This window comes from Cimex lectularius, unplaced genomic scaffold, assembly GCF_000648675.2.
Source record: "Cimex lectularius strain Harlan isolate CLEC.00 unplaced genomic scaffold, Clec_2.1 scaffold405, whole genome shotgun sequence".
In the NCBI taxonomy this organism is placed as follows: Eukaryota; Metazoa; Arthropoda; class Insecta; order Hemiptera; family Cimicidae; genus Cimex; species Cimex lectularius.
In genome coordinates this window covers 96,508-114,786 of record NW_019392936.1, presented here as the reverse complement: position 1 = coordinate 114,786, position 18,279 = coordinate 96,508, and the positions used below count along the sequence as shown (strand labels likewise).

At 33.8% G+C, this 18,279-nt stretch overlaps 3 protein-coding genes across 8 annotated transcripts in view; 1 reads left to right on the top strand and 2 right to left on the bottom strand.

Annotated features, from left to right (window-relative positions):
- Positions 1 to 545, bottom strand: part of LOC106670174 (hrp65 protein-like) — a 29,217-nt gene extending 28,672 nt beyond the window's left edge. For all 6 annotated transcript variants that reach the window (XR_001341040.2, XM_024229414.1, XM_014400261.2 and 3 more), the window contains exon 1: positions 81 to 545. Coding sequence is in view for 5 of the 6 variants with exons in the window: in XM_024229414.1 (XP_024085182.1) it covers positions 81 to 266 (186 nt within the window). In the remaining variant the exon portion in view is untranslated. The remainder of the gene's footprint in view (positions 1 to 80) is intronic.
- Positions 546 to 3,185: 2,640 nt separating this feature from the next.
- Positions 3,186 to 4,181, bottom strand: LOC106670150 (putative transferase CAF17 homolog, mitochondrial). Its single transcript, XM_014400231.1, has one exon. The coding sequence runs from the start codon at positions 4,179 to 4,181 to the stop codon at positions 3,186 to 3,188; it is 996 nt and encodes a 331-aa protein (XP_014255717.1).
- A 2,083-nt stretch (positions 4,182 to 6,264) lies between these two features.
- Positions 6,265 to 15,964, top strand: LOC106670210 (Niemann-Pick type protein homolog 1B-like). Its single transcript, XM_024229411.1, has 24 exons — positions 6,265 to 6,342; positions 6,879 to 7,053; positions 7,122 to 7,316; positions 7,383 to 7,536; positions 7,607 to 7,742; positions 9,319 to 9,514; positions 9,572 to 9,694; positions 9,754 to 9,971; positions 10,034 to 10,132; positions 11,714 to 11,901; positions 11,971 to 12,156; positions 12,220 to 12,421; positions 12,485 to 12,601; positions 12,663 to 12,840; positions 12,902 to 13,029; positions 13,093 to 13,350; positions 14,286 to 14,449; positions 14,506 to 14,615; positions 14,676 to 14,821; positions 14,888 to 15,084; positions 15,154 to 15,385; positions 15,445 to 15,558; positions 15,616 to 15,778; positions 15,838 to 15,964. Exons 1-24 carry the CDS (start codon positions 6,286 to 6,288, stop codon positions 15,903 to 15,905), a joined length of 3,804 nt encoding a protein of 1,267 aa, XP_024085179.1. The 5' UTR covers positions 6,265 to 6,285; the 3' UTR covers positions 15,906 to 15,964.
- The last annotated feature ends 2,315 nt before the right edge of the window (positions 15,965 to 18,279 follow it).

The window sequence follows — 18,279 nt, the reverse complement described above, 5'->3', positions numbered from 1 at the left end:
ACATTTACGACAGCCCCAAAGGGTATAAAACTTATTTTTAAAAAAAGCAAAAAAAAAAGAACAGATGAATTTATATTTACCTTTTGATGGTCTTTTCTTGGACCGTTGAATTTTCCACCCCTTCCACCGAAGCCGCCTCGGCGGGCGGAATGCTGGTCGTTCTGCCGATTCTGCTGGGATTGCTGCTGTTGCGCTTGATTCTGGTCCATTTTCATCTGGCCGTTTGTTTCCGGCTTCTGTTCCATTTTGACCTGATCTGAGGACATATCGCAGTCGAAGGGCGAACTGGGAGTCTGTGCTATGAGCTTTTGATCCTACGGAGCTTTTCAAATCTTGTTGTCTGGGTAGGTAGTCGTAAGCGGGGACGCCGAACGGAATGGAAAATGGCCGAATGCCGGAGTAACGCCACGGCCACGGGGTTCGACGACGCTTGCGCTCTAGCGGGCCGGTTACGTCCTCTCGCAAATCACGCCGACTCGATCTTCACTCGTACTTTATTGATTTTTCGTTGCGCCCGTCTCAGAGGGCTGAAAAGCCAAAACTAAAAGAGAAAAACCTTTTTTTTTTGTGGCACTCACACGTTCATAAAACGATTAATGACAATCCGAGAAAAACTCTTTAAAAACCAACTTTTTTTTTACAACTACGTTTGTTTCACTTCAGACAAGACTGCACTTGAAACGACTTTATTACTTTCAATGCAGTAACATCATATGTTAAATAAAAATGGTGGATTTTTTAAATATATATTTTTTCTAATCGACTTTAATATACCTTAAAACCGCCAGAGTGGGTGTCAAGATCGTGAGAATTTTTACACGCTACCCAGTGGCCAGTACTCACGATTCATGAGCGTGAATGTATCGATACTTTTCCACTCAGGGGTGAAATTTAATTTCTCAGGTTTTTGTTGATTAAAACCTAAACTTTTATAAATACCATTTCATCTTGTTTTCTAATATTCCTTTATTTTATGCCAATGTCAGATCCTTTGCACTAGAATACCCATTGATCCAATAACCCATCTCTAATATTTGCATCTAATGAACCAGTACTTTAGGAATGCTACCCAGTACCCCCTACGAGCACGAATGTATCGATACTTTTTCACTCAGGGGTGAAATTTAACTTCTCACGTTCTTGTTGATTAAAACCTAAACTTTTATAAATACCATTTCATCTTGTTTTCTAATATTCCTTTATTTTATGCCAATGTCAGATCCTTTGCACTAGAATACCCACTGATCCAATAACCCATCTCTAATATTTGCATCTGATGAACCAGTACTTTTAGGAATGTTACCCACTACGAGCACGAATGTATCGATACTTTTTCACTCGGGGGAGAGGTGAAATTTAATTTCTCAGGTTCTTGTTGATTAAAACATAAACTCCTAAAAATACCATTTCATCTCGTTTTCCAAATTTTCCTTTATTTTATCTCAATCATTATAATACCATTGGACCCATCCCTGTCTCCATTGAGCTTTGGGCATCTGATGCACCAGAACCATTGGAAAGTTCTGGGCCTAACAGTGCTATAATTTTTATTGTTTCTAACATTTTGTATTTCGTTATCAATTTGCTTGTTCTGCTAGTCTTTAGTAATATATTTTGTCTTATTTTAAATGGTAAACCTATAAACTATAGAGATCAGCCAGTGGGCTGATACTTCAAACCATGCTTTCATGTCAATTATTTAAATCTATGTGACTTTAAAAAAAAATTGCCTAATATATTTCTTAAAACTGCCAGAGAGTGTGTCAAGATGGTGATAATCTTTCCATGTTACCCAGTACACAAGAGCAGGAATGTATTGCTACTTTTTCATTCAGGGGTGGTTTAATTTCTCGGTTTTTGGTGATAAAAACATACTCTTATAAATTGAATTTCATATTGTTTTCCAAATATTTCTTTATTTTATCCCAATCACTAGAATACCATTGGACCCATCCCTGTCTCTATTGAGCTTTGTGCTTGTGATGCAGCAACACTATTAGTAAAGTTCTGAGCATAAAACTGTATTGTAATTTTTATTATTTCTAATTTTTTGTATTTCATTATTAATTTGCTTCAACTTGATTCAAAAATTTAATTATCTGCTAGTCTTTACTATTAAATTTTGATTTAATTTAATTTGTAAATCTACGATCTACCAATTAATCTTAGAGGATAGCCAATGAGCTAGTACCGCATACCAAGTTTTCATGCCAATTATTTAAACCTATGAACATAAGAGTTTTAATTAGATAAACAAAAAGAAATTTACTTCATATATTTCATAAAATTGCCAGAGAGGGTTTCAAGATGGTGTGAATTTTTCCACACTACCCAGAACCCGCAAGCACGAATGCATCCATACTTTTTCACACGAGGATGAAGTTAAGTTTCTCAGGTCTTTAGTAATTAGGCTCACAATTCATCGTTTTTCATAAACCTGTCAACAATCATTATATGCTAATAAAATTACTCTAATTAGCTCTGCTAAATAACTAGATGAAGTGATGAGAAAGTTTTTTTAATCATTAAAATAAGAATATTATTGTTATATACATGGTATATAACAGCAGAAGTCATGTCAACCCCCAGAGTGCTGGTGTTAAAAAAATATATATATAAAAAATCCTTCAGTTCTAAATCAAATCCAGGACTTTTACCAGACCACCCCTGTCAATAGTTTATATGACGAATCAGGCCTTTGCCATTGGGGAGATATGTAAGTGTACCTCTTTACTCAACTAGAGAATGGAAAAAGCCAGTGGAGTTTCACAATTTATGGTGAAAAAAAAATCTACAGATACCAGTACAAAATACATATAAAAAATAAATAAATAAAATAAAAATATAAAAAATGCGAACAGTGCAAAATTTACTTTTGAAGATAAATATTCTTGAGGAAGCAAGAATCAACTCCATCCATCAATCATAGTAAGCATATCAACTACCAGATACGTTTCCAGAAAAATCCTACATATATGTCTATTGATATTTAATTCTAGTTTGTTGTTATTTATAGTTTATTTTATACTTTATTTATTAAAGCATCTTCTTCTTTATAAAAAGTGATGCTAAAATAAAAGGACTTTATGCATTTACTATAATAAAGGAGAATGATTTTTGAACAAATGTAGATGGACATTTAAGAAATATTGTTTTATTAAGTTTTTGTATTTAAGTTTTCTTTATCATTTCCACCATGGCGGTTTGAGCACTTGCATTAAAATTTTACCGATTTTAACATTTTTGTATTGAAGAGCTCCAGATACATTCATAAGGCCGAGTCCAAGTGATCCTTGCAACCCTCTTAAATAACCGACAGGCGCTTTCTTCCTGCCGCGAGCATCTTCAATAGGTGTGTTAACAGGAATTTCACCTAGATGAACTGTGTTTACCATTATTGGCATTAGTCTTGTATCGACATTTCTCTTTTTTACATCTGGCACGAATCCAATGTAGCTTCCTTTATTTACATCGATCCCATGTAAATAATCACCGTTCACCTCTGCCGGAAGGCATCTTCCGTATCCTACTTCAGAGGTGCCTTCACCTATACCAAGTTTGTAACGTATGGTTTTATACAAATTAGGTATCGCTTTTACTTTTAGACCTAAATTTTTAATGGTGTGAATGACATCCATCTCTTTGGGGGCTAAAATCCTCAGCCCTAAAGCCCATATGCGGGGGTCTCGTGACACAATTATATTTTCGCCAAGTTCGATTTCATCAAGAGGGTTTGGTTCGTCTCTACAAATATTATCCGGTTCATCCTCTTCTTGACACTTGTTTATGTATTTTTCAGCTTCTTTAGGGCTGAAAATAGACCAGGTAGCTAATTCGTGTTCGACACTTTTAATTTTGACTTCCTTCCGTGCCCTGAACATTATCATGTGGACTTGAAGCGCTTGGACTGAGGCGATATCACAATCAATATAAAAAGTATCATCTTTGCCCTTGTAAATAATTGCATCGTGGATAACTCTTCCGCGTCCGTTCAAAAATAGCGTGAACATACTTGGTCCTACTTCTAATTGTCTCACATCATTCGTTGTCAGCTCTTGCAGAAATCCTTCAGCGTCAGCGCCTTTAATTGATAATACTGATCTTCCTTTCAACCTCTCGGCACCGAATTCGGGTTTCTCTAGCTCAACAGTTGAAAACCACAAAGACTTCCTTGAAAGCATTGACTGACATACTAAAATAGGTCTTTGCAATATTCTGGGTAGATAATTCATTACTAATTTTTAGAAGCTAAACGCCAAACAAAAAGATTGTAATTTAATAATAATAATACCAATTTAACATATTTAATTATACTATTTCAGTAAATGCTATTTTAAAAAAATCACATGCTACAATAAATAACAATAAGAGAAATAAATACACATTTTTAATATCATATTTGAATCATTTTGTATTTTGAATGAGTTGAAAACTAATATTCAATTTTTTTTTCATTCAAATCCATTAAAATAGTTTGCAAGTTCAAAATTGGGATGGTTAGTTAATAGTCTCATGCTATTTAATGTTTTACTAATTCTATAATTAAGTTTTTGAGGTGTTTTACAATTTAGTTCAGATGTAGTTTAACGTATGGCCTATTCTGAATTGGGTAGAACAATCAATTATGATTGAATGCCAAGTAGCCTCTCTACTGATCTGCAATCATCACTTTATAAATTATATTTTTCCTTATTGAATAAAAATTAACATTCAGAGATAAATCTGTGTTAAAAACTCAATACAATCTTTTGAAAGATGCTGTTATGTATTATTATTTGAGATTACTCAGATTATAGATGATAAGCTCAAATCTGCACTTGCATGTGCATACATACACATGTGTACATAGTTGAGCCTATCAGTTCTTGTAGTCCATTGGTGATTCCAGCTTTGTAATTTACAAACCGGCAGGTCTTGAGAATCACCCACCTCAGGAGTTGGCAGTCCAGGGACAGACCTCAGTATTATCTTTCCAGCCACTGAGGTTGGGCTCCGGGTGCTGTCAACAGCTAGGTCAATTCAGCAACCATTTCAGTCACTCTTAAATACATTCTTATTTATTTATATACCATTCACTCAGGGTGGTAGTACTTGATATTCCTCCATCACCCTTTAGACTTATTATATAACTAACTGGCTGATGGGGTACTCAATGTTCTGCCATCAGCCCTCTCACCTACACATTCACGCTAATAAATACATTCATTCTCAACATACTCTAGGGTTACACAAAACCATCAGTACTATGTACAACAAAACACCCCCTTTATTCCAAAAATTGGAACAGGGGACCCAAATTCTCACTGCTGTGCTCAAGCACAGTTCCCGTATTGGGTGACATTATTACACACTCTCTATTCAGAGCCAAGGTTTGGCACCCTTCAGGTGAGGATGACCCTTCTATGAGTCAGGTACTCAATTCATGAGGGTTTAATGTCCAAATACCCGTTGGGTGTCACGGTTGAGGTTTCAAACCTCGTTATAATATATTTTTCATACCATTATCAATTAAAAAATCGTGGGCTCTGCTGGGATTTGAACCTAGAACCAGTAGTGTGGCATCAGACATCCTAGCCACTTGGCCATCCCAGTACCAACAACTTTATATAAATCAGAACTACTTTTTTAAATTTACCATATAAAAGTGTTGTTTAATATTGAATTCATTGGCAACGATACTGCCCAGGAGGAAATAGAATTTTACATCAAAACAAAAAATTCAAATCAAGTGGCCTTAGTTATCCAAAGCTGAGACTAGAAGCTTTATATTTAAAATGCTACATTTGGCTGTAGTATGCTTATTTTACCTAAACACTTTTTATTATTACATAAAAACTTACTATTTCTAATTGTTCTTAAATATGTTAAATCACTTTTAATGATGTTCACAGATAAAAACAACAAGGCAGAAAAGTATATTTCTTTATTTTTCTTTCTGTATTGTCATTAATCTCAGAACTTTCCTATAATTCTGTTTATTATTGAAAAGTCATTTATCACTTATGAACGACTAACAGATTATCAATTAACTGACAAATCTACAATTTAATGATTAATTAAACAAAGGGATTTTGTTTTTTCTTTTGACAAGTATTCCAAATTGGCTTGCGAGATCTTATTTATTTTTTTATTTTTTTAATAGTTGCTCTAACCCTTGAAACTGATTCAAGTGTTCTTCAATGACATTGTTTACATTAATGATAGCAACATTTGTACAGGTGTGAACATAAAATATAAAAACAAAAATGTAGCCATTGGGCGGCCCCATTGTCTGGCTGCCGCAACATGGAAGCGGGCATCCCAAGGATAATTATCCTTCTTTTAGCCATACATGTGAGTCCTGTAAGCTGTTTTCATAAATTAAATTTTAAATTACAATTAAAATGAATTTTTCCGCCAAAGGAATCAGGTGAACCAAAACCTTAATTTGATAGAGTCATATTTTTGGTTGTATTATGATGATTAATGTGCAATAATTACCTTATATATGTAAAACTAGCAAATAGGTATTTTGATTAGGAAGCACTGTAATTTATCATTCCATGATGCCTAGCAGGTTGTTTTTATTAGTTAAATTTTACTGTCATGAGTTTTAAAAATTTGAACAGCTCTGATCATTCTGATCTGTCAATTCTTGATTTGGTATTTTGACATCTTCAGTCTGTCAGTTATTTTGTCAATAAGGTCTTTTATTAAATTTGCTAAAATACAATAGGGAGAAATGGGTAACATGGAGCAATACCAGTAATAAACCAGAATAATCAGAAACATATCTGAAAAACAAAAAAACAGAGAATAGGTTGACCATTTTAAAATATGATGATCAAACTATATAAATATTATGAGATAATGAAAATATTTTACTTTGATTTTATTAGTTTGAGTATAACAAATCAGTCGTATTTGGAAAATGTCTCATGAGAGGTATATGCCATGATGGTGGTGGTTCCTCGAAGGAATCTTGTGTTTATAATGGTCCTGCAATAACTTTAAAAGATGAAAGCGCATTATCTGCACTCAATGAGATCTGTCCTTATCTTCTAGATGTAAATGGTAAAATTTAATTTTCTTGTGTTTCTCTTCTCTGTAGAGGTTAATATTTACTTTTTTTTTTTTTTTAGAAAAACAAGGGCTTTGCTGTGACGAAGAGCAGATATCGTTAATTATGTCAGAATATACCGAACTACAGACTATATTTAAAAGATGCCCATCTTGTCAGTACAACATAGCTCTTCAGATTTGCCATTTCACCTGTTCACCGAACCAAAGTGATCACATGCAGCTGGTGTCTTACAATATTGATATGGATACACTAAGTATTGTTTCATACTTTTCATTGAGATTTTATTCAAATTTCAAATGCAATGAATTTTCCCATTTAGAAAAATATGTTACCGGTTATAACGCGTACATGTCACCTGATTATATGCAACGAACTTTTGACTCTTGTTCGCAAGTAATACTTCCTTCTTTGGGCAAATTAGCTATAGACACAACATGCGGGAAATATTCAGGATCACAGTGTAACAAAGAAAGGTTTTAAAAAAAATTAAACAAAATGAATATATTAATATGCAAATAACTGAGTTTTTGTTTGGTTTTTTAGATGGTATGAATTTTTTGGTAACCCAATCGAAAATCCATTCTCATCTTATAAAATTCAATTCATCCAGAAAACTGAGAAGTATTTACACTATACACCTTTCAATCCAAAAACGTACAAATGCTCTGAGGCGGTTTATGTAAGTTTAACATTTTATTTTATTTAATTGATAGAGATATATAAAACATACTTTTGTTGAATTGTCAAAATGCTTATGTATATTTAATATGAATTAAATTAATTATAAATATGTAAATACTGAATGAATAATGTAAATAATTAAATTTTTTCCAGAAATAAAATAGTCATAATTTCTTGAAAATGGCACAAAATTCTGAAAGGTCGGAAATCTAATTTTATTTAAAAATACCTTAAAAATAAAAAGGACTAATGAAAAAATTAATATATCAAAATGTATAAAGTTAATGATTGAATTACGTAGTTAATTACACTCTTAAGTTTTTGTTTTATGAGAGTAAAACATTAAATTTTTCCCATGGCATGTTAAATGATGTAAATGGTTTTATCCCTCTGATATGTCCATTATAAGAATTAGAGATACACACCTCTAGAAGTCAAGTGCCTGATATTGTATAGCGCCTCGGCGGTGGCGCAGGAGGACCATTAAATTTGTGGGTTGTGGGCTGCCCCATGTTTTGCCCTTAAAATATATAGTACATGTGACTTCACCCCCTCGAAAAAAATAAACATTAATGTACTAATTACTGATTTATATAACCTCAAATCTGATCATACATGTACATATATACACACATGTACAGAATTGAGCCTATCACTTCTTGCAGTCCATTGGCAATTCCAGCATTTGTAATTCACTGAAGTTGGACTCCAGGGGCTATCAACAGCTAGGTCATTTTAGCCCTGACACAATCAGTTCATGAATCCAAGCCCATTCACACTCTCACTTACTCTTAAATACATTATTTCTTATTTAAATATCAGTTAGGGCAGTGTGGTACTCGATATTACTCCAGTATCCGTTACGCCTATTATATAACTAACCTGCTTGAGGGTTGATGGGGTATTCAATATTCCGCGTTCGACTCTCTCACATTACACATTTACTCTAATCAATACATTCACTTTCAACACACACTAGTGGACACAAAACTATCAGTACTGTATACAATAACATATTTGTTTTATCCGAGAATTGGACCCAGATAATCACTGCCTTGCTCAAACACAATTCACATATCAGACAGTCTTCCTATATGGGCTAAGGCATTGCACTCTTCAATTAAGTGGGACACATCGAAAAACTTTTCTTTACATACTGGACACATACATGGGCTTTGGCCCAAAAGTAAGTGTCTGTTCGACCTCATATGACCTATTCTTAATTGAGTGAGGATGACCCTTCTTCTACGAGTCATGTCCACCCATTGACTGTGCTCTTGATAAGTGAGAGCTTTTTAACTGTTCCAGCCCACCGATGTTGCCATTTTCTTTTAATCATGTTTTTTTATCCTAATGCTATAATGAAATTTAGAGTTTATAAAACTAATGAAAAAATATTAATGTTAAACAGTTGACCAAATAAATCAATTAACACGATTAATATTTTGTCATTTGTGATTATTGTTAAAATAATATTTCATCTTAGTTACTTATGTGTGTACCATTAGCCTTCCCAAATTATTATTTTTGAGTAAATATTACTATTATAAAATTATTAACCAATTTTGTTCCAGAATAATTCTGCTTCTTGCAGTTGTATTGATTGTTCTGACAGCTGTCCTCCTGCTCAAAAGTACCCTGAAGATGACATCTCATTAAATATCTTAGGGGTCGATGGATATATTTTAATAGCTAGCATTGCTTACGGGTTGTTTTTTATCATTTTTGTATCCGTGAGATGTTACTTTTACCTGTCCAAAAGTAAAAATGGTATGTTATTTCAATAAATTAAATTACATTACGAGATTTAATGAAGCATGTTTTTAGGATTGACACTTTTTAAAAATAGCAATAATGAGAGACAAATTAAGCAAAAAATCAATGTTTTCCATCGAGTGACTAATAAATTGGAAGAGTTTATTGAAAATTCCTTCTATCTGTGGGGAAAATGTATTTAAAGTTGATTGATATAAATTATTAGTTGTTGACATTAAAAATGTTCTCTCTAGTGGTAGCCAAGCATCCAACTTTAGTGCTTGCTCTTTCAAGTTGGCTTGTCGCAGTTTTAATATTTGGCGTGCAGTATCTTGAAATCACAACAGACCCTGTACAAATCTGGGTCTCCTCCACGTCACGATCAAAAATCGAGAAGGATTATTTTGAAGAGACATTCGAGCCTTTTTACAGAACTGAGCAAATATTCATAAAAAGCGTTGGTTTACCGAAAGTATGCCAAACTAAGCTAGTGTTTACACAAAGAAATCAAAATTAATAGAAATCTGTTTGCAGATAGTGCATCACACATCCAATGGACCTATTGAATTTGGTCCAGTGTTCCACAAGAATTTCCTCTTGGAACTGTATAAATTACAGGAAGAGATAGAAGCTGTAAGTAAACTGCAATTTATAAATAAATAAGCTTTTATTTTTAATAAATGTTACACAATTTTTAAAATAAAGAAGAAAAAACAAATAAACAATATAAAATTATCCTTCTTCCATCACAGCCATGTGGCCAATCTTTTAAAATACAATATGGATATTAATAAATTATAAATTTAATACAATATGTAATGCTGATGGGTGTAAATTTATTAAACGGGTGTAAATAACATCCAAATAACTATCTTTATTTTGTATTTAAAAAAAAAAGCATAAAAATATTTTCGAACATATTATTATTATTATTTATTACTAGGATACCCTATTAGATACTCTTGCATTTCTTTCCAAGATCTCTTGTTTTTAGTTTTTCTGTGCCAAGTGGACCTGCTGGATCTGTTCAACGTTTGTGTGGTCTCTGTCTTCCTCGGTTTTCTATAGTTGAATCCAGTTTGTGGAAGACTTGGTCATCACATATCCTGCCCAATTCCATTTTAAATTTCTAATTTCACTGGAAATCCCTTTTATTTATTTAGCCTCGTCTTTTAATGTTGAGCATACTTCTTTCCATCTTTCATTCTATTGCTGCGTTTTTCTTCATTTTTTTACTTACGCTCCAATTTTGTGCGCCATTGATTAAAGGGCTTGATACAAGTGTCTAGTACTTGATCATTTTTATCCAGAGTGATATTTACATTTTTTGAAAATAATTTTAAGCCCTTTTTTTTTTTTTTTTTTTTTTTTTTGCAAAGCTCAACAATTGACCCAAATATACCACTTCATGACCCATTTCGAGCTGTTTCCTTCAATTTGAATTTTCTATTTGTTAGTCATTAATGTAGTTTTGATTTCATTTAGTTTTAAACCTGCTAATGTATAATATCATATATTTGATCTATTACTCAACAACTATGTTATCTACAAAAATGCAAGTATGATAGTCTTTTCCCCCCAAGAAATCTCTTATTCTTGTATTTTTGATACAATTAAGATTTCCTCCAGAATGGTGTTAAAAAGCATGGGTCTCCTTGTTTCACCACTCGCTATATAGGAAAGCCTTTTCCCGATTTTGTCCATTTTTATCCGTTTTTGCATTTTTGTTCACGGTGTTTACAATGTTGATGAATTTAGGCTGTATGTTTTGTCTCTCAAGTGCTGCCTACAGGAATGGGCTTTTCACTGTAAAATGTTTTTTCAAAACCTATGAAGGCATGTAGATTGGAATTTAGAATTTTGAATTATTAATTAGAAATATTAGAATTTTGATGTGTTTTTTATTAGTTGGTTGAAACAAAACTTGCCAGAAATCTGCTTGTTCTGGGGGTTGTTGAGAGTTTTATGTAGTTTAGAATTAACTTAGAGAATGCCCTGCTAGGGGTGGAAGCTGAAATTTATTTGCATTATTTAAAATAGAGCATGATTGTCTCCGTTGTCCCGATCTGCATATTCTTGCTGAATTTGATTTGATTTCTGCATTTTGGCCATATTCAATGGTTGGTCTAAGTTTTGGTGAGATAGCTACCAAGAATAGGCAGACTAGGATATTCTCACCATAAAATTTCATTTAGTTTAAACAAATTATTTTAGATTCCAGGTTTGGTCGATGTTTGCTTCGCTCCATTAAGCTCAAAGCCAAAAGCTACCAACATTACTCAATGTGTTATTCAAAGTGTCTGGGGCTATTTTCAAAACAATTTACAAACATTTAATAGTTCTCACAAAGATGAAAATAATTTCACTGTTAATTATTTAGACCACCTTTACTCCTGTATGCAGTACGTATACTGATACTTATATGTATTTAAAAAATGATTATTTATTTGTTTAATTTTTGTTGTTTATAGGAATAGTTTCAATCTGGATTGCTTGGCTCCGTATGGAGGAAATGTTGAACCTGCTATAGGTGTGGGTAGTTTTTTACAGTTTGATGAATCTGCTTTCCACAGAGCAGAGGCACTTGTTCTAACATACGTTATTAACAACCATTTAGATCAAGATAAACTTAAACCAACACTGGAATGGGAAAAAAAGTAGTTTTCTAAATATTATTAGTTATAATTAAGAATAATGGTATAAAAAAAATAACTTTCTAGCTTTATTTCCCTTCTTAAAAACTACACGAGCTATAGAAAGCCTGAATTTATGGATCTAGCTTTCCGCAGTGAGAGATCTATAGAAGATGAACTTCAAAGAGAATCAGTGGCTGAAATTTTTACAATAGCCATAAGTTATATACTTATGTTTATATACATTTCAATTTTTCTTGGTTCTTACAAATCATATCGAACGCTTCTGGTATTGAAACCCGCTGCAAAAGTTATGAAACTTGTTAATCATAAAAAAAAAATTTGTGTTTAGATCAACAGCAAAATTGGACTTGGACTCGGTGGCGTTCTCGTTGTTTTAGTTGCAGTGTTTTGCTCTCTAGGGATATTTGGTTACGTCGGTTTGCCAACTACCCTTCTAACTATTGAGGTGATACAAAGCTACTTAGTTTTAATGAAACACGGTGGTCTTTACACGAATTCACTTGTAGGTAATTCCATTTTTAGCACTGGCAGTTGGAGTCGACAACATGTTTCTGCTTGTTGAAACACAAAAGAAAAATATAATACTTTACAAAGATACTGTAGAATGCGTAGGCCAAACCTTGAAGCAAATTTGTCCTTCTTTACTTCTTACAACATTTTCTGAAGCTGCTTGTTTTGTGATAGGCATGTTAAACCATTTTGAGTACAACTCTAAAAAAAAAAAATTAAATTTATCTTTTTTCAGGAAGTTTAACGAATATGCCTGCTGTAAGAACTTTTGCTTTGTATGCCACTGTTGCATTACTCTTGAATTTTGCTCTTCAAATGACTATATTTGTTGCTTTCCTATCTCTTAATGGAAAACGTGTTTTGGTACGTATTTGTTAAAATAAATGAAAAGAAAATCTAATAATAAATTTCATACTGTCATTACAGGACAATCGCTTAGATTTATTTTGCTGTATAAAATTAAAATCTGCCCCCAGGCTGTCATCTATTGATGAGACGTGGTTTCATAATGCAATTCAAAAACCTTTGTTGGCATTCATGTTCCAACCGGTGGTGAAAGCCATTATTTTTTTAAGTTTCATATTTTGGTTTGCGGCGAGTATCGCCACAATCCCTCATATTGAACCTGGATTAGAACAGGAAATTTCTATACCTTTGGATTCCTACGTTGCAAAATTCTTTACTGTAAGTGACTTTTTTTTTTTTTTAATTCATAAATATATATTATTCATACAGTTTCTTGATAATATTTTCATACTGTTGACATCCAACCAGAACAACTGTTGGTTCGATTAATTTTAAGTTCTGTAATCTTCAAAATTGTTTTACTGAATGATTATTATTTATGAATGATTTACATTGTTATTTGAACAAGATTATTTTAGAATTCTAGCTGACTTTGAAAATGATTATAAAATATGAATGTTATTGAACAAGAAAACAATAAGCAATTGACTGAAAAACTGTATAATTGAAATTCAAAAGGAATCTAATAAAAATAAATCAAACAAAAATAGTTTAGATAATTATTTTAAAAAATTAAACATTTTTATTATTTTTATTTTAAACCACTATTGGTGTGACATTTTTAGTATTAACCAACAGAAATAAATGATAATTATCAAGTCAGACTATTTATATGGATGGCATAGTTTAAAAATGGTTTTGGGATTTCCTCCAGTGGTCTGAGGGATGATGAATCTATAATTTGATTGGTTTGTCCCATCCTTGCTGAATTTGTCTGTCAGACACATTTCAGTATCTCACTATCTTCAATGTTGAGTCTGGGTGATTTATTCTATAAGTTTTATAAAACAGACTTGACTACAACAGAAATCACTCTGTCTCAACACTGAAGATGGTGAAATGCTGAAATGCATCTAGCTGAACTAATCAGCGATGATAAATAGACCAAGTGATAGGTAACTATCAAATTAAAAATGATTTCTAAATATATGAATATAGATTGATTATCTTATATGTCAATTATGAAGTGAATTTAGGGTAGAATCCTGTTTTTGCCCTTAAAATTTTCATTGTTTAATAATTTGAAAATATATTTTAACGTGACATTTAAAAAGTATAACAGTATTTTGTGTTAATAATTTATTTATTTATAGATGAGTAAGGATGTTTTGTCGTTGGGACCACCAGTTTATTTTGTAGTAAAGTCGGGGTTGAACTATAGCGATGACCATGTTCAAAATCTCATCTGCGGAGGCCTGAGATGTGCATCGAATTCGTTAAGTACACAAATCAATACGGCTTCAAAACAAAAGAATATGTAAGAACTATTAAACGACTTGTTAAAACTATTTTAAACCCACGCTAATGTTTCAGAACTTACATTGCAAGCCCGGCTTCATCCTGGATTGACGATTATAACGACTGGTCAACAATCGATGGATGTTGTAAAATGTATCCAAATGGGACGTTTTGCCCTCATAGTGGTGAGGATCTAACTTATGGTCCAACATTTAATAATTTCTTTAAAAATTAATTGTACACAGATGCAAATTGCATGCCGTGCAATATAACTCTAAACAGTGACCGGACGAGGCCAGACGTGGCATCTTTTAAACATTATTTGCCATTTTTTCTCCAAGACATTCCTGATCCTGATTGCGCTAAAGGAGGCCATTCTGCTTACAACCAGGTTTTTAAATTTTTTTTATCCATTATGTTACTGTTTTTATTTTTTTATAAAGAATTTGTTTTCCAGGGGTTGATGTATTTCCTGGATAACTACGCTACGGCAGTTGTATCAGATTCATATTTTATGGCTTATCATAAACCTTTGTTTACATCAAGAGATTACTACACTGCTTTAAGAATGTCTCGTGCAATAGCTGAAAATATAACAAAAACTTTAAATGACTTACTGCCAGATCAAGAGAACGTTGAAGTATTCCCTTACAGGTATTATCTAATGAAAAAAAAAAACCTTTATTTTAATGATCTGAATTTGATTAATGGGCATGATTCCAGTGTGTTCTATGTTTTTTACGAACAATACCTGACAATTTGGATTGATGGTGTCATATCGATTTGTTTATCCTTACTCACCATCTTCTTAGTCAATGTCCTGCTCAATGGGTTTGATTTAATTACAGCGAGCTTGGTTTTATTTACTGTTTCAATGATTATGTCGAGCATAGCTGCTCTGATGTATTGGTGGAACATCAACTTAAACGCCATCACCCTCGTTAATTTGGTCATGGCAAGTATAATTGCTCTTTATTTAATTAATTTAAAATTAGTATTTTATTTTTATTTCAGGCGATTGGTATAAGTGTGGAATTTTGCAGTCATATTGCGCACGCATTTTGTTTTTCTCCACACGAAACCAAAGATAAAAGAGCCAAAGATGCCCTGTTGAACACAGGCTCCTCTGTAAGACCATTTTCTTCAATTTAAAATGGAAATCCTTCATTAATCTCATTTTTTTAGGTTTTTTCAGGGATCACCTTAACAAAAATTATCGGTGTATCAGTCCTAGCATTTTCAAAGACGCAGATTTTTAGAGTATTTTATTTTAGAATGTACTTGGGGATGGTCGTGTTTGGAGCGCTTCATGGTCTCATTTTCCTTCCAATCCTACTCAGTTATTTTGGTAATTATATTTGCATTTAAATGTCATGGATTGTGATTTGAATGAATTAATGTTTTAAGGTTCTGACAACAAAATTCGAATGTATCTCAGATCAAGACGAAGGCTGGCATGTGTGGAAAGTGAATAAATTATTTAATAAGTCATTAATATGCATCAAAATGTATTATTTTATTTATTAAAGAAAATCAGAAAATAATATTTTTTAATATGTAAACTTGTATTTTTCTTTTTCCTTGTCAAGTGGAAAATCATGATCTGAATAGTTAACCATGTACAGGTTGCTTGTAGAGAAAGGTTGCTTGGTCTATTATACTTGGTCGACACAAGAAAGCATCAGATACAATGATATGGTACACAGATGGCTCCAAAACAAACGAAGGAACCGGATCAGGCATTTTTTGTACAAGCCCAAAACATGAGCAATCAAACTCATTAGGGAAGTACACTTTGGTCTTTCAAGCAGAAATACATGCCATCAATGCTTGTGCCCTGGAAAATCTTAAAAGAGGTTACACTGACAAAAAAATCCTCATAAGATCAGATAGCCAAGCAGCCATTAAAGCATTAGCATGTAAAAGAATCACATCAAAATTAGTCAGTGAATGCATCAAAAATCTCCAAAACCTGGGGAAACAAACAATCTGATTATATCTTGGGTGCCAGGGCACTGGGGAATTTTGGGTAACGAGAAAGCAGAAAGACTGGCCAGAGGAGGATCTGCAAGACCATACATAGGCCCCGAACCTATTCTTGGGATAAGTTAACAAAAACAAATATAGAATCCTTCATCGCAGAATGGATCCAAACAAAACAAAAGGAGAAGTAGATAAACTCTAGCGGTGCTAGACATAGTAAACTTATGATGAAACAACCCTCACCGAGACTGGCAAAAACACTGCTGCAATTGGAGAGGGGAAAACTAAGAGGAGTGGTAGGACTACTAACCGGTCACTGGCATCTGAGAAAACATCTGCTCAACATGGGTATATACAGCGATGATCCCATTTGCAGATTATGTAATGAGGAGGAAACAGCCACTCATATCACTTCGAATGCAAAGCAACAGCTCAATGGAGATTTAACTTAATATGGAAAAAACTTAGGGAATCAAATTGCAGCAGTGACAGCCAATGACCTGATACTTCTAAGAAGAAGAGGAGTGAGTCTGTTGAACTGAACTATAAGGAACTAGGAAGGCTGCAGTGCCTGGGGAGTGCAAACCCCGGTTCCTAGTACCCATTTTCACCATAACATACACTTGGTCCAGGAGGGCCCCAGCCCCTTACAAGAAGCGAGTAGGGCTGGCACCTGACATAAAGTCAGTCCTTGGTAATGAGAGTGGGTTGTTGGGTCCTCTGTTCCCATTTTTAAAGGTGGGGGGGGGTGTTTCCCCATTTGTAAATATCATATATATATATATATATATATATTATGCAAGGTGGGCGACCAAGACCCGAGGGGTTAAATGCCTGGGTAAACTCGTACCCCTCCCTAAAAGGTCCGGGACTTGGTCGGCTCACGTGTCCTGCATAAACCTCTTGGACTTGTTCGCAAACCCCAATATTTTGGATTTTATCTCGGGGAGTGATTTGGTGATGTCCTCTCCTTCAAAGATTTCAAATCTAGACCTATCACATTCTGCGAGGTAGTGCTTTGCTGTTTCGTCTTTTATTTCGCAGAAGCGGCAAAAGGGATCTGGTAGGATACCCATTACGATAGGCAGTGGCCCGTCAGAATACCTATCAGCCTCCTAATTCCCTTCCTTGAGATAGAGAATAGCCATTTCGATTCAGCTGGTTTGATCGCCTTAACACTCTTTTGATTGCCTATGTCCAGGGGATAAATTCCACTCCCTAAGGAATTGTTTCATGCCCCAGTTATTGATACTCTCTTTCGCTGTGCTCATAGAGTGAGGTAATACCGGTTGTGGCCCAACAAACGCAGTATTAGAACCTTCTTTGGCTAGACTATCCGCCTTTTCATTGCCTTGGTGTCCTTTATGTGCTGGTATCCAAATAAGAGTTTCCTTGTTCTCAAACCTATTGATAAGATCTATAATTTCCTCCACCAGTCGTGAGGTTTACAAATCTTTTTGCAATTCCTTAAGACTAGCCTGACTGTCAGAAAAGATTTTAATATCTTTTCCCATAATTTTATTTTCCATAAGTGTTCTACAACACACATTGATGGCCCAGATTTCCCCCTGAAAAACGGCGGTGTTATTGCCAAGAGGGGAGATGCTGATTCCTACACCACTCCCTCTACCTTTAAGTGAACCATCTGTGTAGCAGTCTGTTACGATGGTCATCATCCAGACTATAATCACAATCACAAGGGGTGACTACCTGAAAGTGCTTTTTCCCCGAAGGGAAATATCATATGTTAGCTCTAGAATATATTTGTTGTGTACATAGTTGTTTGTATACCCATTGGCCCCCAGAATGTGCTGTTGGGTGATATACTTCATTGTTGGTAACCTTGATTAAAAAAAAAAAAAAAAA